This window comes from Paramormyrops kingsleyae, chromosome 16 (assembly GCF_048594095.1).
Source record: "Paramormyrops kingsleyae isolate MSU_618 chromosome 16, PKINGS_0.4, whole genome shotgun sequence".
Lineage (NCBI taxonomy): Eukaryota > Metazoa > Chordata > Actinopteri > Osteoglossiformes > Mormyridae > Paramormyrops > Paramormyrops kingsleyae.
The window spans coordinates 23,421,215-23,442,149 of NC_132812.1; the positions used below are offsets into that span (position 1 = coordinate 23,421,215).

Consider the following 20,935-nt stretch of genomic DNA (forward strand, 5'->3'; position numbering starts at 1 on the left):
TGCTGGGGGGACACTTTGCTCCATAACTTTGCAATTAGACGATCCATTAATGTTGACAGTCATTAAAGAGCTGCAGAATCAGCACCACAAGTGCGCGCGGTGCCAAGCAAACCTCATCTGTATTCCCCACTGCTCCACATCAGACAAACAGACAGCAATAAACCGCATAAAGCTGGGCTCCTCCATTCTGCCATCACACTGACATTAAAAATCCATCCCTTTTCTTAATCATCCTTGCATTAACTATAAAAGTGAAATGATAGTGGGTGGAGCCTATCATAGTGGCAGAGTCCTTGCCAGACCACCAGGGGTCACTGCTGCACTTTTTCAGCAGCAATAGCAGGACCAATGCTGTTAGATTACCTTCCTTGTGAGGGGCACCTCAATGGGCACTGGGACCAGCTCTGCCAGTAAACAGCCATAGAATGCCACCATGAACATCACTGGGTCATTGTTGGGGAACACTAGCGCCACCTAAGGGAGAATCACAACCAGAACATTAGATTTGCTTGACTGGGTCCATAGCGTTGTAGCCTGATCTCCAGAGCCTGTGTGTGCTGGTGTGTTGGGGATGGGAGCAGGCGCTCACCCGGTCACCCGGCCGCAGGAGGGGCTCATTGCGAGAGCTCAGCTTGTTGAGGAGCGTGTATGCCAGCTTCTGACTACGTGTCCACAGCTTCCCTGAGGAGAAGCACAGGCGTGTGGAGACACGGATTCAAACAAGCATCCAACACTACCTCACCACGCCCCGCCCCACGCCCCGCCCCCCTGCCCCACACCCCGCCCCCCAGCCCTGCCCCGCCCCCCTGCCCCACACCCCCCAGTCTGCCAAAGACACACCCTCCTACCGTAAGTGATGGTGTACACAGCTTTGCCAGAGTTGTCCAGCGCAGTCAGGCAGGGGCTCTTGGGCTGGGTGGTGCCCCATCGCTGCAGAGACGCCAGCAGGGACGGGGGCCAGTTGGAGACGACACCCAGCGGCTCTCCTTCCAGGGGGCTCATTTGCGTACCCTCTGGCTTTGGCTGGTTGGGGTCTGGGTGCTGGACTGCAGGAGAAATGCAACATAAAGGAAGAGTTAAAGCAAGCTGACATGGTCCCAAATTTAGGCAGTGCAAACATCCTGAGAATGTCAAAGAGGGTCTCAGTGAAGGATGACGGAGAGGTGAGCCTGCTCCGGGGGGGGCCCACAGCCCCCCCCCCGCCCCCGCCCGAACTGATAACGAGACTGCCCACTACGGAAAATGCTAATCTGCTTCAATTAACATGGCAATCAGTGTAAACAATCTCCCACGTAGACAACGAGTGCTGCCCCCCAAGACTGACACCTATGAGTGCTCGCATGCGGGGGAGGGGCGCGCTGAGCGGGGGTGGCTCCGTGCCACAGTCTGGGTGACCGGAGGGAAGCCATTTGAATGTGCGTCAGCCGCAAACTGCTAGCATTCTAGCATTAGCATCTGTCGGAAAAGGCACGCGTTCAGTTTGCCCCTCTGTCTCTCCCTGCCCTCCTCGGTCAGCGGCTTCGAACCCTTAGCTACAGCGCTACCAGGACCGGAACAGGGACCGGAACCAGGAACGTGAAAGCTAACAGGAGCGGACGGACATCCTCTCTCAGGTCGAATGGTCGCATGCACAAGAGTGCGTGTTCCTGGCTTCGGCGAGGCTATAATCCCGCTCCTGCCCCCCCCCCCCCGACTCCTCCCCCCTCCCCACCCCCCACCTACCGTCCAGCAACTCCTCAAAGTCGTCGAGGAAGAACTCGCGCAGCGGCGGCCGTTTGGGCCTCTTCAGTGTGTTGAGCAGCTGTTGGATCTTCGACGACACGCGACTGTTCACCGGCACCCCTGGAGGTGGGATGGGTGTGGGGGGGGGGACCGAAAAAAAAGGGAGGGGGGGGGGGGGCAATGACGGAGAGGGAACAATTTGCTGAGCTGAATGAGCAAGATGGATAACAGGACCAGAATATCCCGACAGCCAGTCAAACGGAGGCTCAGGTGTGCCTCAGTCCGCAGGGGGATGACTAGGCGATGTTGCCAAGCAACAGTCTATCCCACAGCCAATCGTCTCTCGTCATTTCAGTAACCAATCAGAGGCTTGCAATACAACACAGCCACTATACTGTACAATACAGTGATATTTAACAGTGGAATGTATTAGTACAACATAACAGCATAAATAAAATAAATGTTATTCCTTCAGACCACAACGGGAGAACTACACGAAGGCATAAAACAGAAAAGGGATTTCAAATAAGAGTATATGTGCATACAAAAGCAAGTACATGCACAAAATGCTTAGCAATCCTAAGAGGACAGAGGGGAATATATGCAAAATGTACCATGAGATCCATTAAAAGGACATCAGTGTCAGCTGGGAGGTGTCCCTCAGACGGACCGGCGTGTCACAGGGGACCTGGGTCACAGCTGCTGTCTTGCTCGGATACTTACGACCCGTCAGCGCATGATAAGTCAATCCACTGGGGAGGGTCAAGGGTGAAGGTTGTACCCAGTGGTTTATGAAACGTTCCGTCCTTGTTAGTTAAATCACCATAGCCCCCCACCCCCAAAGTAATCAGAGTACACAGCCATGTTTCAGAGCAATGCTGCAGATTCTCCTTCCTGTCGCTAGAATGTTTCTATATCCCCGTCGATTTTCCCAGTGAAACAATTAACGTCCCCAATGGTCCGCAGAAATGATACCTGCCTACCAGTGAACTAAGAGCGATTTGCTGGAAAATTGAGCAACAGTCAAGCATTCGGAACAGCAATCTCCTTCGAACGACCGCCTCCCGCCACGCTCAGGCCTTACAGCCACCCGCCAGCACCGTCACGCCCCCCCACCTAATCCGGAAACATCTCCCCTTCCACATGAAGACTTGGGCTGCAGGAATCTGCATTACCTTCTGCTTATGACTGACTACCATCTACCAAGAATGAAAGGCAGGCACAGGGCGACCGTGCACTCACATCCGGATCTTTCTCCGTCTATGACGATGCAATTACCAGCAGTCATTAAAGGGGGGCGTGGCTCTCATTAGCATAAACACAATGCGAGGCCATGCGTTTTTTCAAACACTAATAAGGCATATCAGTCACACTGGATACATTCCTTTATTGTTCTTTTTCAACCTCTTAAGAACAAAGAGTCATTTCCACCACGATTAAGAGCCGCAGAAACACACAAACACACTCGCTGCCAAGAGCCCTGTCTAAAACCAGATGGCTATAAAACACAGCCAGTCATATGGAGAGCTCAGAGTAAGTTGTGGACCAAATTAAGTAGCATTTTTTTTAAGAATTCCTGGCTTGCGGTACTCACACCTGGCTGTTTCATATGTGCCATGGCTCCGTTATCGGTAGGAGTTTAATCCCAGAAGGCTTTGCAAGAACTGCGACTGGGAAGAAGGAAGGGCGTCACATAGTGCATTGTTGCTCTGGAAGGCTTGGTACTGAAACTCTGGTGACCGTAAAATCGCTTCTTTGTAGACGTGGGACTGTTTCACTGAAGACCTGCCTGGACCTGAAGGGTAACCACCTTATTTGACGGCCTCCCTGGGATGGGTGCAGGTCTGAACCTCAGGATAAGAATTACCGAGCTAAGCAGCGTGCCTTGACATTGGAGTCTTCGGTAGTAAGGTGAGTGAGTTCTGTTTATTTTGTAATAAATCCGGTCATCTGTCTGTCGCTGTTTTAGAGAAGGTCATAAGAGTATTGCAACCCTGAAATGTCTGTCACAAATCTATAAACATCAGGAGGTCAACCTGAAGCCAGCGCAAAATGTTAACGGAGTACAGCGTGCGGGGAGCTCGGAGGGACGGCGGGATCGCACAGACAGCAGCGGAGCCGGAAGAAGCGAACAGACACCAGACAGACACTAAGCGGAGAAAAGGGGAGTAAATACCATCGATCGCTAGGGACACCCCGGCAACATTCCCATCAGAGCCTGGAGTGAGAAAGACATGAGATTAAGACGCGGCCAGTCCGCACCCCTGCTCCCTGGTCCCAAAAACCGCATGGTCAGAACAGCAGGTCCGAGGTTCCCTCATAGGAGAGGAGGGGCAGGATGAGCAGAAATCAGCCGTGAAAGCGGGTATGTTTTTGGGTTTGGAAATCAAAGGTGGTGGGGGAATGGATTTCATACATCTGCCATGATCTAATCCTAAATCTGGTTATAGTTTAACTATTAATTTCCCCTCAGGAAACACAGGACAGTTCCAGGACCCCCCCCCCCGCTTGGTGGGCGGAGGTGGTGGAGCCACGGTCCCACAAACCCCGCCCATCCCTGCACAGCAGAACAGCATCTCGGAATCAGAGATGCCGAGTGCGTCGTTTGGTCGGCCCTGACTCCCGACATGGGCTCCAGTCTCCTGTCGCGGCATGACGTGCCGGAAACGAGGGCGATGACCTTGTTGCCACGGAGACATGGGCTCCTAGAGTGACCGTAAAGCCCCGGGACTCACCATCTGCGGTCTCCAGCAGGTTGGAGTTGTTGTAGCCCCTGGGGACCCCCCGGACCGAGGCAACCTGGGGACGCTCCACATGCACAGAGCGCTCTGATAGGCCTGTCACATCGGGCGGTGCTGAATGGTTGTCTGTTCAGGGGTGGGGCGTAGGGAAGTTAGAGGTCACACGGCGGGACTGATATTTAACACATCGACTTAGATCTATCAGTCTAAGGCTCTGATTCACAGATCTGAAACATCTGGTTGCAACAAAACGTCTTTTTCGATAAAAACAGACCCAAAACAGACATTCGAGTTCATTACAGTGTTCAGATACAGCCGCACCATTTGCAAATACAGACGGTAATATAGTGATGTCATCCCAACATTTCACCATGACATAAGTGTTGTGTCTTAACTCTGCCGGACAGCTGGTGCCAGTCCACGGGGGGGCGTTATTAAAACAAAGCGCCAGATTTGTTTCCTTCTGTGCGGGGAGTTCTGCGTTTGCATCCTGTGAGCCGGGTTCTAGCAAAGCCATGAACCGGCATCAGTGGCAACATGTAGAGCCCTGTATCGAACTCGGCGGAGCCCTGTGAGCAGCCAATCAGCTGCAATAGCCCTGAACTCCACTGTGCAACTACCCAGTCCAGTAGGAGGTGCTGCAGGCTGAGAAGCTTACAGATCTGGGTGGGGGGGGGGGGGGGGCGGTTGTGGCCCCAGGTCAGGGGGTGAGGGGGCGGTTGTGGCCCCAGGTCAGGGGGTGAGGGGGCGGACAGAGTGAGACTGTTACTAACCTAGCTGGGTGTGTGCCATGAGATCTGCCAGCACGGCGACGGCGGCTGTGTGGGGCCTTCCTCCTGGGTGGGATGAGGTGGAAGATGCGGAAGATGAAGTGGACGAGCCCTGGATGACCCTGTTAAACCAGTGCTCTACGCCGGGGTGGGGCTGGTACGGCGTGGAGGTGGCCAGCCGGCCCTGCCGGCGGAGTGAGCCCTCGTCTTCTGAAGCCGATGAGGTGTCTGTGTGGTCAAGGACAGGCAGCGTCACACGGGGGGGGTGGGGGGAGGGAAGGGTGGGGGGGAGGAAGAACAGCATATGGCCATGACAGAGTCATGCTTAGCCTCGATACTTCTAAGGCACTGCTAGAAGTTCTAAGACACTACTAACTGGTCCAAGACCATGCTTAACGATAATAAGGCATTGCTTAAAGGTACAAAAAGACTGCTTAAAGATCTAAAGCATTGATTAAAGGTTTTAAAAGGCAACTTAAAGGTTATATGGCACTGCTTAAAGTTTTTAAGGAACTGCTTGAAGGTTTTATGGCACTACTTAAAGGTTCTAAGGAACGGCTTAAAAGGTTCTAAGGAACGGCTTAAAAGGTTCTAAGGAACGGCTTAAAAGGTTCTAAGGAACGGCTTAAAGGTTCTAAGGAACAGCCTAAAGGTTCTATGGCACTGCTTAAAGTTTCTATGGCACTGCTTAAAGGTTCTATGGCACTGCTTAAAGTTTCTATGGCACTGCTTAAAGGTTCTATGGCACTGCTTAAAGGTTCTAAGGCACAGGGGCCAAATGGGCAGACATAATGAGGTGAAAAGATGGACACAAAACAGTGAAAATTGTGACAGAGCAGCAGAAGCATCCTAATAATAAGTGGGGTAGGTGCATGACATCAATACAGATACAAAAAGCAGGAATGCACTGGTGTGGAAGGAAGCCCTTTTCCTGAAGCATGTGAGGCAGCGTCCACAAGCTCACATACGACGCACTCAGGAAAAGCATCTGCTGCGTTATCTGAGCAGGCAGGGAAGGAGGCAGAGCCGCAGGGCAGGCGGCGGGGCGATGGCAGAGTCACGCTCCGGCTCTTAGAGCGCGGCTGGCGCCACATGGGCTGAAATGGCCAAAGCAATGAGACAAGCTGCCTTTTCTTCCCTGCAGTTCCCACCCAGACAATGTGGCGGCCACAGAGCCCAGCACAGCTTCAAAACCAAAGAAAAGACACAATGTTCTAGCTGATATACTTTAAGTGAATATCTCCAAATATGAATATGCTGATTTTATGGCATAGTTTTTGAACTTTTGATTGATGCAAGGGATTTTTCTGTAAATAATTATACTAAAATCTAAATTAAAGAAAATAAATAAATGAGCCTGTGCAGTGTTATCTGACGCATGATTGGTGTTAACTTCCCATGAGAACCTGAAATGTAAGAGCCTCACGCCGTGGGCAGCCTTGGGTCCGAGCACAGGTAGCCCTACCAATTCCGACCCTGCCCATCACAGAGAATGCATGACAAAGGAAATAATAAAATGTTACAGCATCAGAGAGACGTTTAGTGGGGCTGCAGGGGGGGGGACTCGTCATTACTACATGTCCATGGAGGTTCAAAAGTCGAAAGGTGCCCAGCCATTCCAGAATGGCCGGAAAGTTATGATATTTAAAAAGTTTCAAGAGAGAATGCTTGGAACCATCTTCCAAATGTCTCAGAGCGCCAGCTTCTTCCTTAAAGCACAGTGCAGTCGCAAAAAGTGTCCAGTTGTCTGACGAGCGCAGATGTTATTTTGGCAGGTTTGACACAAACCGTTCCAGACAATCTACTTATGTGGCTTCATTTCCCGGCCACTAAATGACATCACTGTCAAAACCCGTCTCAGACAGCCGGCCGGCACGCCAAGGCTGACAGCCCACGTAGAGATCCATCTTCACCGAAGACTTCCTCTCCACCTGCCGCCATAAGGGGCCGTTTAGGAAAATGCTGATGCGGGATTTTTAACTTTGGGGGGGGTGGGGGGGCAGCAGGTGGCCTACGGCGAAGGAACTACATCGGCCAGATGGGAGGAAGGCTTGTGACGTAGCTTGAGAAAGATGCAAATGCTAACGTATTTCGACAAACTAACCTGAAAGGAACAGGATGTCAAGGCTGAAAGGATTCACCCGAGAGCTAGTCAAGCAAATTGCCTGCCTTTAATGAGCAAGTGCCATGAGCGCATCTGTGTTTGCAAGTACGGTCCCAGAAGCAAGGTCTATACTAAGGATCACCCTGCACAGGTATTCAAGCCTCTCTTCCTGCTATAAAGCCGGAAAAGCGAAACAGCCCCGACGAGAAGGCGCTCTCGCTCAACAAGCCGGCAGAGTTCCCCCGTCGGACTTTATCCAGATTCACAGCCATAAAAGGCACCTGCTGTGTATCCAATGTGTTGCTTTTGTGTGTGTTTCCCGACATGCACTTTCACTCGATAACCTTCACACTGATGCACCAAAAAGTAAAGGATGGAGAGGAGAGAGAGAGAGAGAGAGAGAGAGAGAGGCAGACAGCTGAGCTCTCCGTTCTCGTTATCTAACCTGCAACTGCCCAAAGATTTAGAGACGCCTTCAGAAATGCATATTCATGTTACCACTGCAGCCGGTGACAGACAATTAGCAGAGATATTTCCTCAGAACCATTCTAACGCTGTCCGACCCCTCCAGCTACAGGAATGCGATCATTAGACCACTGTGCTGAAAATTCGTGCTTAAGGAACCGTAAAAACAACACACGAGAACCCTGGATGCCCCCCGCGGCTTCGGAGGAACAGCTTGGCGGAGCTGCGAGGCGCCACGGCCTGCAATAACGGCTGCGAAAGCGAGGCTAAAATTAGCCACGCTGCGGGGGCTTGTCGGCTCTCAGGGTAGAGGTGAGTGCCCCCCCCCGCCCCGCAGACTTGGGGACGAAGGCCCTCCCCCTTGTCCACTACACAGCCAAGACAAATGGCCACACAGCTCAGGACACCCAGCCGCGGGGGGCGGGTAAGGTGTATGACAATCCAAAAAGATACCAGCTCTGGACGACTGGCTTAGCACGTCCGCGTCTCCCCACACTACGGCTTTTGGAATCCCAACACCTGTGGCGACTGCATCTTGGGGCCAGCATTCCCGTCGCACGTTTACACGATCCGGTACGAAAGCTTCCTGAGGAATCCTTCCTGAACACTGTGCAGAGCTCAATGCAAACATGAGCCCCATCACATACAGACACTCAGGTAATAACCAGGGAGCCGGCGAACCTCGCTCAACTTACCCGCATTCCCATGGTAACCATTTGTCCTGCGCTTTGTGCCAGTAAGATTATAAAAGTCAATTTCGGTAAGACAGCCTTAAGCGCCCAAATAAACCCAGCGAGAAACCAGGTCAGATTCCAGTGAAGACAATCATCCTCACAGAATATGTTAACTTGAGTAATTAAGCCTGGATACAAACAGACACATCACACTTAAAGCGGAGCCTCTTGCAGATACACGGGGATGTAATGTGAGATTAACCCACCTGAAGGAAAAGCTTCTGCGTGTGTATGATTGCACACGTGGGGGGTGTACACCGACATGTGTGTACTAAGGGTGGGGGGTAGTTAATCCTGTTTGTTAACTGTGATAAATTGGATCACAATCTGGTGATTTCTGACAAACAAGCAGAACCTGAAAGCAGATTTAATCAGATGTATCTCACTGGCAGGAGGGAGTGGTCTTTATTAATATATTTTTTTAATTATTCAATGTGAAACTGCCCATTGACCCCCTAAGCTCTTTTAGGCCCACCCCCACCCCCCCAACAGGGACGGAAACACACGTCGCCACAAATGAATAAACAGGAAATAGTGTCTCAAACGCTTTCCACTTTTAAACAAGTTTTTTTCTTGCACTCAGCAGCAGAAGCGGGAATGACAATAAGCGCCTGACCTTCCTCAAAAGCTTTCCTTCTCTCCATTAGATGTGAAACGATATTTTTAGGCTTTTTGCCAGTCTATGCATTGGAGTTTCTCAGTGTTTTTTTCCCCTTGAAGCCAGAGCTGCCCCCCTCCCCACCCCCCCAGCGTAAAGGAAGGCCAGCTGGCTGCGTTTCGCTCACCTGGGGGGGTACATGCTTCCACGGAGGACTGCACTAACACGGACCTCCGTTTGGAAGGCATGGGCATCTTCCGTTCTTTGTACTTGGCCAAGGCTGCTTGTACGGCTTCCGTGTGCAGGTCTGCGGGGGGGGGGGGGAGAGACGGGAGGTGTGAGACAGGGCCGAACTGCTGCCTTCCATTTCAACTTGGAAGTTTCTAGTCGGACATTTCACCTACTTCAATTCAAGATGGCTGTACCCTCAAAACCAGCAAAAGTGAAGGCTGCAGTTACATACTGTTCATTAGCACTTATTTGTCTCATTAAATCTGTCGTACGCACAGTACTGTCCAACCACATCCTATCTAACTCTCATATATTCATATGGTCTTTGTATGCGGAAAATACCGCCAATGCATCGTTATTAATTGATATTGCTAACAATGAACCTTGCTAGAACTGATATTACTAAATGGCTTTGCGATTTGCTGTACTGGAACGAGATTAACTGGCATAGTCACGTCATTCCCAGCCCCGACTTCCCACCTCCGAGGTAAATGGAAGGCAGCATAACACAGAGGTCAGGGTTAGTGTACTGAGAGGGAGGAGACCAGAGGACCCCCCCTGATGGAGACAGGGTAAAGACGGCCGCTGGCATGTGCCACAGTCTCGGCCCGGTCCTGGTGCCTGCGGTGGCATCATTACCGGATCGGAATCGCTCATCCCTGGAGTTGTTGGGCCGTGACTTGTTCTGCTTGGAGCCAACGGGACACACTTGCGAGGTGGCCTGGATTCTGTTGTCGATCTGCAGAGAAGGGTCTACGCCTGAAAAACGAAGGGGGGGGGGGGGTCGTGTTCAGTATTCACAGCCACAGCCTAAAGTGAAGACAGAGACGCCCAGGAGACAGACAGCCAGCTCGGGGCGGGGGGGGGGGGGGGGGGTCTGCTCAGCAGACACACACATTCACGCTTTTTTCTTATTTACTCAGCCGAAGAGCACAGCCTCCATGGCTGGAACGGCAAAGGAAAAGAGAGGCATGTTACGCTCGTATTGACAACTGGCAGAGAGGAATCAGCCACAGGCTCACCAGCTGCCGGAATGAACAAAGGGCTACTGTATCAGCAACACAACACAGCCACTTGAGGCACCATGTCTCCCCCCCCCACCATAAACAACCACTTCTTACAGGGCAGAATTGCTGCCAGCCAGCTAGCCGCTAGCACAACGTACGGATAAACTTGAGGATAAACACAGACGGCATTTACGTTACGCTCTTATGTTTTGTGTACAGATATCACATCTGTGATCTGTCCCGACCTTCAAAGATTCAGCTGAGAAATCAACAACAAAACGTTCAATCCAAGCCATCGTCTTGGTGAGCTCAACACTTAACAGGACAGTTGAGGCTCCTAGACTGGCCTGGGCTGTGATCCACCACCCGACGAAAAGCCCTGACACCAGAGCCAAAGAGCTGGTATAACGCAGATCCATCCTTTTCGTCCTTGAGAGCAGTGAGGTTTTCACGGGCCACACGCAGCGGTGAATCACCACATTGACTCCCCAGATGAGAGTGTAACCACCTGATTCATAAATTAAACACGCATGATCCTAGCTGCTGAAATCCCCAGCAGATAAGGCTACTGAACAAGTGAAGCCAGCCAGAACTATGAGTCACAGCAGAGCAACATTGGCCTTGTCACTTTCAGGCTTTCATATTCTGGTAGTTATTTGTATTCCAGTAAGAACTCCAGACAGTCACAATGAGGAGTTTAAACTAATGATTATACATTCTAATGGTATTTTCCAGGAAACACATTGAAAATTAATTCTTCCTTTCTGTTTAACGCAAGTCTGATTCCCTCAAGTATGTTAAACAGAAATACACCCAGATTCATCCAGGCAACACAGACCTTCAGTTCCCATGGACCCATCTCACTAACTATGAATCTTTAAGACATTATTAAAGGCAGAAATCAATTTCAATAAATACTCACAATGAATAAAGACTGAGACAACATCTTCCACTTGAAACTTAGTTCAAAACTACCGTTTCTGCTTCACGTTTCTCCGGGCCGAGGAAAGGGGAACATCTGAGTTTAAGGCTAACTAGAAGACACCAACACCAAACGGATGTGAGAAGTGAAACAGGAAGTGGCTGATTACGCTTAGCATCATTAACAAAATAGCAGGGAAGACATATATATATAAAAAAACAAGTTACACCCGGACCTAAAAATCCGGTTTCACATTGGAACCTGCAAATGCCAGTTTAAAAAGTATTTAATTTGGATTCAATTCAACCAAACTGCACAGGTAGCCATCAACTTACGCCTGGGTTTTGTCCCGGAAATGAGGATGTAAGTCAGTCTCGATCAGTATAGGGGTCGAGTACACTGCATAGCATAAGATACAATACCACACACATTTAACTAAACCTCTGTGGTGGCAGTGTGATCAGTTTGTTTTGGTTCTTGCCGCATGCGGCACACGTAATAAAATATGTCCACTAACGTCCACTACATCTGCTTCGGGTATCTCTCAATAAATTGTTTTTAACGACTCTTGTGGGGCGTAAGCATTATTGGGCTCTTCTCGACAGATGACTGTACAGTCAGGCCTGCTACGACGCAACAAATGCGGTCCTGAAAAACCTCGCGTTCACTAAAATCGCCAACTAAAATTCACACATAAAAATGATAAAAATAGGGTGAGGGGAATGCGACTCCAAAACTTAGGAACTTATTAGCAACAAAATTAATTAAATAATAAACTGTGATACCAGTCTCATAAGAAGATCAGTAGCTACTTCAATCAAACGTGCAGAACTGACTAATGTGTCTGTTGATGTGTGTCAGAAGTAATAAACCACAGCCACCATGCGGCCGGACATGCACACGGCATAAATACACTGGACTGCAGTACGCGGAGGGGCACCATGCGGCCGGACATGCACACGGCATAAATGCACTGGACTGCAGTACGCGGAGGGGCACCATGCGGCCGGACATGCACACGGCATAAATGCACTGGACTGCAGTACGCGGAGGGGCACCATGCGGCCGGACATGCACACGGCATAAATGCACTGGACTGCAGTACGCGGAGGGGCACCATGCGGCCGGACATGCACACGGCATAAATGCACTGGACTGCAGTACGCGGAGGGGCACCATGCGGCCGGACATGCACACGGCATAAATGCAATGGACTGCAGGATGCGGAGGGGCACCATGCGGCCGGACATGCACACGGCATAAATGCAATGGACTGCAGGATGCGGAGGGGCACCATGCGGCCGGACATGCACACGGCATAAATGCAATGGACTGCAGGATGCGGAGGGGCACCATGCGGCCGGACATGCACATGGCATAAATGCAATGGACTGCAGGATGCGGAGGGGCACCATGCGGCCGGACATGCACATGGCATAAATGCAATGGACTGCAGGATGCGGAGGGGCACCATGCGGCCGGACATGCACATGGCATAAATGCAATGGACTGCAGGATGCGGAGGGGCACCATGCGGCCGGACATGCACATGGCATAAATGCAATGGACTGCAGGATGCGGAGGGGCACCATGCGGCCGGACATGCACATGGCATAAATGCAATGGACTGCAGGATGCGGAGGGGCACCATGCGGCCGGACATGCACACGGCATAAATGCAATGGACTGCAGGATGCGGAGGGGCACCATGCGGCCGGACATGCACACGGCATAAATGCAATGGACTGCAGGATGCGGAGGGGCACTGAAGGCAACATGGCTACAGATAGTCTACGAAAATAAATGTAATTATATTTAAAAAGGTTGTTGTGTTTTTATATGTTTTGTTAAATATTTTTATATTTTTAGACATGCGCAATGTGTGGAAGTTCAAAAAGTGTGATTGTGTGATTCACGGACAGGACATCGTTCACTCAGCTGGTTTTGCATGTAAGTAGTGTTTCTCACTAAAACCATATCGCATTATAGTTTGCGTAGCGCTTTTCTCTCCAACTGAAAAATTGTGCAAATAGAAATGTGATTTCACATTGTATTAGACTTGGATACTAATATATTAATCGTGTTAGAACAGATTTCAGTGTAAAACCATGCTTTGCAGCTGGAATGACTGTTTTCAAATTTTAATGGGGCCTCACGTTACACTGAATTAAGGATCCAAAAAATCTGAAGCGGGAGTAAATGACCAGCTGCAAAAACACCGAAAATAGCAAGACTACGAAGAAACCAGAGCCACAGTCATCACAGCAATTCGATGAATTCCACGAGGAAGTATGCTGTTGTTACTTCAGACCACTGCAAGAGAAAAAGGGGATCCATCCAGGTTTAAGGTCAACCAGAAGGACGAGCATCTCGAAGCAGCTGCAGACCGCTAAGACAGAAGACTGAACAAAGCAAGGGGAACCTGGAGATGGTCATTTACCGTAACCAGTCGCTCTTCTGCGTTAACAACCGCCCAATGGATCTGACGCATCACATCAAACTCTCGTCTGACGTATCACTGGACAACGGAGGCTAAGTCCTGAAAAAGGGTAATTTTAACTGCACTCTTGCGGCGAGTAAATGTGATCACCCTACAGTCCCATTGAAGGACAACGTTAATATGGAACCCCGAAATTCCGTCTCATGACAAACAGCATTCTGAGGTGCATCAAAGCCACTCAATTGAACATGATCCCATTCTTCAATAACCATGACCTGTGAGTGAACCTTTACAGCCTAGATACGAAAAACAAAAAATAATATACCAGTGAGAGAGAAGAATCCACTGACAAGTGAACACCTTTGTGATCATAGAAACGAACAACAAAAAGTCAGTCCTTCTTAAGTATGGCCCAACAGCAAGAGAAGCTTAATTCCAGAGGCTTAGGAACAAAACGAAATTACAGTGGTGTCTGTCTCCCTTTAAATAACTTACCTAGGAACCACCCTTACATTTGGTCTTCAAATTAATGGCTATCAGAGCAATCCCCACTGCAGGAGTGACAGTTAGGGTCAGAGTCAGTCGTTCATCAAGGCTTCCTGAGGATAGGTGTTCAGAAAGGAAGGGGAGGGGCTATAGCAAGAGGTGACCCATTGGCCTTTGCTACAAAGGCCAAAGTCATTACTCACTTTCCAAGGAGTTCCAATCTCATATCTGCATCATTAAGCAAGCATGCAAACACTCTTAAACCCTAAGGAGTTACAGAAAAAGTGTCTTCCCTTCAAATAAATTTTTTATTTGACACCTGTTTTTCACACCAGACACTCACACTGACCGCCGGTGCTCACGCAGCAGGCAGCGTTGAATGGTGCAGATGTGAGATCTTTGGGGAGGGGTAGCTGCACCCCACCCTTTCCAACGTTTCATTTGAGAAGCGAGTAGAAGCCGCCAGAAGATGGTGAGCGGCTGGGCACCGGTGCCAGGCAGAACCACGGTGCCCAGAGCTGCGTTCCCCGGCTTCTGCAGACAACGGAGGCTTCCGGACTGTTCTGGGAGCAGGGAGATGTTTACAAGGAAGCCCAAACCTCAAACCGCTTGGCGGGGCAGCAGCTTAACCAGATCAATACTGTCCCCTGCGTCAGCAAGTCTGAGGCTGCTGAACGTGACAGACGCACCCCAAACACCAAACCACATGGCGGTTATGTTATAACGACGTTTTACTGAAACGACTGTTGGGATCATTCACCAGCATTTCGATTAACTCCTTACCTACACATGCATCGATTACGACACAGATAGGGAGATACAAAAAGGTCACTTTGCAATTGTCCAGGGCGCCATACCCCTTCATGGCCCCTGATACATCTGCACCATCAACAGCAACATCCTCACGCATATTATTCAAACAGCTCGTCAACACAAAGGAATAGGTCAGACTTCCAGAGTTCCAGACTTCCAAACAGCAGATTGGCTCCTCTGTCTAGTTGCTGGGGAATAAAAATAATAAAAAAAACTACCTGACAGGGGTGGGGGGGGGGGACACACCAATCAGCAGGCAGCTGTCCCACAACGTGGTCATTTATTGGCCAGAGCAGTCACCATACCGTTCACACAAGGCTCAGTCCTACGATAATCACTGAATAGCTTATAAAGGCTGTCGCTTCAGCATTTACTGATGTTTGATTTATTTTTAACACCCCCCCTTATAAATGGTGAAGTTATTTTATTGTGTTTTGCAGGTGCTGGAGATGCATTACAATTGGTTTTGATTAAACTGACCTGGTCTCCTTCCAACACCATGAGAAGTCGGCTTGTTTCGGAGTGAACATGGCCTATGACAATCGCATCAAACCCTTTGCAGAAATATTAATGGCAACAGCAAATTATACAGCTATATTTATTACATTTATCCAGAGTTTTATCTGATGATGTTAATAATTTTCAGCTGATGGGCCTGTGTTCGTTTTAGCAAACACAGCACCAACTGAGAACTAGGAAGCCATCAGGAAAGGAATTAACCAAAATATCTAGGCTCAAGTCAACTGAAGTGGACACAGACTCATCATAATTCATTAAACGTTTACATTGCTAGAAAACTCGAACCTGCCCACAACTCTGGAATAAACCATGGTAATAATATGGTCTAGCTGATGTATGTCTGTGCATGAAGACCGTCATTAAACTACAGGTCAAAGCTTCGGTTTTCCCGGGTGACCGGCAATATGTTGAGGAACTGGAGAAAGAAATGGCATCTGTGAGCTTGTGCCCAGACAAGTCGCTCATAAAACACTAAAAACTATCTGAATGAGACCTCAGGAGACGAATAGTGGATGGAAAACCGTATTTGACAATAATAATAGGGCCACACCCAAAATGGGAAAAAAAACCCATTATTTAAATTACCTGCTGTTAATTCAGAGTTGGGAACGGTCCCAAACATTCAGCCAAAACCCTAATCCTTCATCAGCCTGACAAATACATGGATTACCTTCTGGTCAACATACAGTATCTGGATGATCTGATTGTCCTCTGAGGTTCCTCTCGGAGTGTCCCTTCAGGTCCCCGTCATTAGATAATTAAACAGAATAACATTTATCACAGCGCTTATCCAGCAGACGTCATACCTCAGATGGCATCCGATACAGTAAAAGTACCTCGAAGTCCCAATGGAACTTGCCATCTTCTCATATAAAAGACTGGGGTGTGTGTGTGTGTGGGGGGGGGGGGGGGGGTGGACAGCAGCAAGGACCAGGCAGAGAGACTTAGGCCCAGAAACAGAGCTGAAGCAGACAGACTCAGCTGCTGAATCTCACGCCGATGAAGGCGATATGGAGTTCTCTTTAAAGAAAGAAAACAATAGGCCCAGATACTTGAGAAAGCTCAGGGGCAAGGTATTTCCGTTGGACCGGCGTATACTCCTTACATTAAACCGAGACTTTCGCTGTTCCCAGGAATATAACCATTAATCCTCTCGCTTTCTGAGCAACGCTGCAGAAAAGACGGGACGTGACACGACCCTGTCGGCCTCTCAATCGTGACTAAGGGTACACATTTCCGCATCCAACCCCTCCTAGTACAATAACCGTTTGATAACTTTCCAGACCCCAAGACAAACCATGGGTGGATAAATGACCCCCCCAGGCTGTATGAAGGGATTATGTACATCAAGGGCTAAAGTTTCCTTTGCAGCAAACGCTAAAGAGTTTGGGTGAGTCACACGTTCACTAAAGTTAGGTCGATGCTCATTTTTATGGCGCCGCAGTAACATGTCCTAGACCTACAGGACAACAGAGATAGTATCCACAAAACAAAGCTTCTCCAACCAGTCCATGGGAATAACGCCAAACTGCAAGCTGCATCACGAGTTGAGAGACCGGAACCACTAATTGAACAGAAATTTCCACATGCGACTGAAGTTGTCCATCGCTAGACTCAAATGCTGTTGTCAAGTTAGCAAGACTCCGGCAGACACCTGAGGAGCACAAACGAAACTTAGCACCTCCGCTAGTATGACAAAGAGCATCACAAGGCAGCAGATTCCTAACAGCCTGTGCCGGATGGTGCTCCAGACAGACTCATCTGAGCCAAATGTAAGTTCCATGTCTTTCTATCTCAATAAAAGACAAAGATCCTTCAAAAAGCATGCACAAAGTGAGCAGAGAGCAGAGCAAACTCTGGGAAGGCTTGGGGCACAGTAACAGCTAGCTTGACAGTGTTACAGCAGAAAACATCTCTGTGACTCTGCACGTATGGTCCAGCTTGCTGACACTAAGATACTCAACAGCTGGTGCAACAGGTTAGGAAAAGGAGTCTAACAAAGCAGAAGGAATCACCCAAAGGTAAGTGCCTACCTTGTATCTGTGGGATATAGGGGGCCAGTAGCTTTCCTCGCTTCTTCTCATAGCCCTTCTGGGTGATGTCGCCTGGAAGGGAAAAGAGGGCAACAGTGAATCACAGAGGGTGGGTGAGCGTGTCAGTGGGCAGTTCCATCCTACGCTGCTCCAGACTACGCTGCTGCAGTCGCCATCCCAGCCTGGCACGGGCCGGCCCAGTACTCCCACCCGGCGTGGGCCATCCCTCAAATGGAAGGGGGTATGAGCTCACACCATTCTGACCCCTTGCCCAAAGCCCCAAACGGCACTGTCTGATGGTGTCCGAACAGCAGCAGCAACAATCCGTCACATCCCGCATATCCGCTTTTGGGCGTTGCCCTCAGCCAACCATGCAAAGCAGAGCCCCAAGCTAATCAAACACATCTCTCCGGAACATCTACCACTCGCCGGGCGCCCATGGCGTGGTCGGAACCGAGATACCGCCGTCCAGCCCATCTCCCAAAGTATCCGCGGCCCTCAACAAAGCTAGACCACCTCTGAAAGAAAAGGGCCCTTATACAACTCAGCAGCGATTAGCGAGCCACCAAAGGCCGATGGACTCAAACGCTTTTCAGATTTGATATTCATAAGATGATAAAACATTTCATAAACAGGCATTTGAAATACCATCTTTTTTTCGGGTCGTAACCAGTTTTATTCATTTTCCAGTCGTCAGGGCACCTAAGAGGCCCAGGTCACCGTCGAGTCCAACTGAAAACATCAAATAAAAAGACCGGTCTGAGAGACATATTATTATTAAAAACAATGATGGGTCCTTTAACACAAAAACAGACCTCGTTTCCCCCAAAAGCCTGACACAGCTAATATCTACTAGCTATATGGCCATTTATAAACATAGAAGGAAAACCGCATTTGGACGAGTCACCGTTTGAGTCAGCCAGGCTCCCAACCCACACTGGCACACAGATCATCATCAGGCCCCCGCGTTACATAGATCAGCCCATTCATCCAGATGGGCCCCCTCTTTCCTCCACACATCTCCGGGGCCCCCAGAGATTTTAGGGGTCACCCCTCTAGGCATTGCGTGCTTTGGCTTTAGTTCAATGTGGATCCGCCCAATTTGACATGCTAGTAAAGCCATAATTAGTGATTAAAACCAAGCATCCTATGCGACTCGTACCCCCGGCTATATTCCGCTGCCCCCATCGCACGTGCTGAGGGGGCGATAAGGTCATGAGGAGTTCATAAGGCACCGTTTCCCCATAAACAAAGAGTTTGCTGTCCCAGTAGAATCAGGCTCCTTCACTGGCCCCAGGAGCTCCAATCAACCATCAGGAGATCCAGCCCCTAAGTGCGTTGGAAGATGACAGACCATGGACACCCGTGGCAATTCTGGAGCAAATGTCCAAAATGGAGGTGGAGAAGCAAATCCACAAAGGATTCAGCACCAACCGAGCTACAACCAACCAAGAGGGCCCAAAAGGTGAGTCCCGCGGAGGTGGGGAGAAAGGGTGGACCGTCGAGTGATGGAACCAAAGGCCCACAGGTCACACAGAATCACATCGGGCTGTTTTTGGCAAAATGCAGCGATGGCAAAAGCCGTCACTGTGAATACAGGGGAGGAACCTGCCAGCAGGGTCAGGGACAGTGATCTGGCAGGACTGGATGCAAGCTGTGATGGTCAGCAAGTCTGCAACTGAAACACCCCCCACCCCGCCACAACACACCACCTCCCAGAGCATCCAATGGGACAGCGTGTTTGGGAGCCCAGGGGACAAAAGGCCCATAGTACAGGACCGGGCCAGGATGGGCCGGTGCCGGCTTTGTACCACGGCCCAGAGCACATGGTGCGACTCAGCCCCCGGGGACAATGGGGGTCGTTATCCGCCCCCACCCGCGGTGCCGTCCGTCAGGCCCGACGGCAAGCTTTCGGCACAGCTGCAGTCAGGGTGAGGGCACAGGGGTTAAGAAGATTCAGATTGCCCTTGCTGCTGTTTCTGCTACAAAGGGGCATGTTTTCCATCACGCTGAAACACAGACACAGTGTGGAGGCAACCCCCCCACCCGGGGGGGCCAAGGCAAAATAAAAATACAAACGCAACACACTACGCTAACGCGTTGAGGACAAGGCATCTCCAGTAAACAGCACACTCAACCTGGCCGAGCAGCTGGAAAAGGGACGGAGAAAAAAAATTGCTGACCCAGATACTCCTGCAATTGCCAGACAGTCATGGAGGATCACAGCTACTTCATAAAGAGATCCCTCACTGCTGTCCGGGAGAAGCCCAACACGGGGTCCCAGGTAAGAGTGAGGGGAGGGTTGGTGGGGTCTACAGTGGCCCGGAGGGTAGAGGAGCGGGAATCACACAGCCAAGGTGCCCCACGCTGCCTACTCTGCCCCCCTGCTGCCCTCCTGCCGACACAATTCACTCCCATCCCAGTGTAACACATTTCCTGTATCAAGCTCCTTACCCCAAACCAGACCATTAATTTATCACGTGGCCGGCTGGCACTGAAGACACAAGCCCCTCCCTGACAGATCACTCAAAGCCCCCCCCAGCTCCCAGTGTCACTAACAGGGCTGTAATTGACTAATAGCTATTGAGCTCCATCGCCCCAAATGTCACTAAACCTTTCAGGCAATGAGTCTGAAGGCCTCCGCTTCCTGTCCCCTCTCCCCCCAACCCCGACACGAAGGCACAATTCAGAACCGCGATTGAGGCATCATTAAGGCATCAGGCAAGTAAAAGTGCGGCCCAGACACCTGATGTGAGGCCACACGGCTCCCCACAGGGCAGCGGCTGCCGGTCTCACCCTCAGAGACCTTCAGAGCAACGCGTTCAGCCAAGACGGTCCAGCGCAGGCAGCTGCCATAACAGATTACACCGAAATCGGTCGGTCCGATTCCCCCGCAAGAACATCAGATGGTGCCGATAAGCAATAGAATAGAATAGGCCAGAGTGTCCCCCCCCCCCCCACACGACCCAACACGGCCAGCCCCCCCAGACATCTGACGAGTCCCATAACTGAGGGTCCGCCATAGTCCAAATACCGTGGTTGTGAGCTGGGGGGCTGCCTGGACCGGCTGGCGTACGGGACGCGGCTCTCCCATCTTCCGGCTCACCTCCCCTTTGTTCCCCGCGATAGGAGGCGACTCGCGGGAATGTTACGTGCGTCCTGCATGCTGTCACCCCCCTGTCCCCGTGACAAAGAGGCCGCGGAGGTTTGTGAGGCGGCGCAGTGATAAACGGCTTTTCTTTCTCCCTGGGAGTGAGAACCCTGGCTTTAAGGGTAGCCGTCTTTCAAAGCCCCCCCCCCCCCTCCCCCACACACACCCCTGTTTCTATAGCAGCAGAAAGCTCCCATTG

The 20,935-nt window shown here is 50.4% G+C and overlaps 1 protein-coding gene across 7 annotated transcripts in view; it reads right to left on the minus strand.

Annotated features, from left to right (window-relative positions):
- Positions 1–20,935, minus strand: part of dip2a (disco-interacting protein 2 homolog A) — a 71,594-nt gene that overhangs the window by 17,389 nt on the left and 33,270 nt on the right. For 3 of the 7 annotated variants that reach the window (XM_072700903.1, XM_072700902.1, XM_072700907.1), the window contains exons 2-11: positions 17,586–17,657; positions 10,005–10,124; positions 9,322–9,441; positions 5,237–5,461; positions 4,458–4,589; positions 3,899–3,940; positions 1,723–1,842; positions 849–1,046; positions 590–681; positions 364–474 (exon numbers count right to left, since the gene is read on the minus strand). In XM_072700903.1, coding sequence (XP_072557004.1) covers positions 364–474; positions 590–681; positions 849–1,046; positions 1,723–1,842; positions 3,899–3,940; positions 4,458–4,589; positions 5,237–5,461; positions 9,322–9,441; positions 10,005–10,124; positions 17,586–17,657 — 1,232 coding nt within the window. Of the gene's footprint in view, positions 1–363; positions 475–589; positions 682–848; positions 1,047–1,722; positions 1,843–3,898; positions 3,941–4,457; positions 4,590–5,236; positions 5,462–9,321; positions 9,442–10,004; positions 10,125–11,294; positions 11,438–17,585; positions 17,658–20,935 lie in introns of those variants that run through there. The other 4 variants (XM_072700905.1, XM_072700904.1, XM_072700908.1 and 1 more) reach the window with 2 other exon arrangements.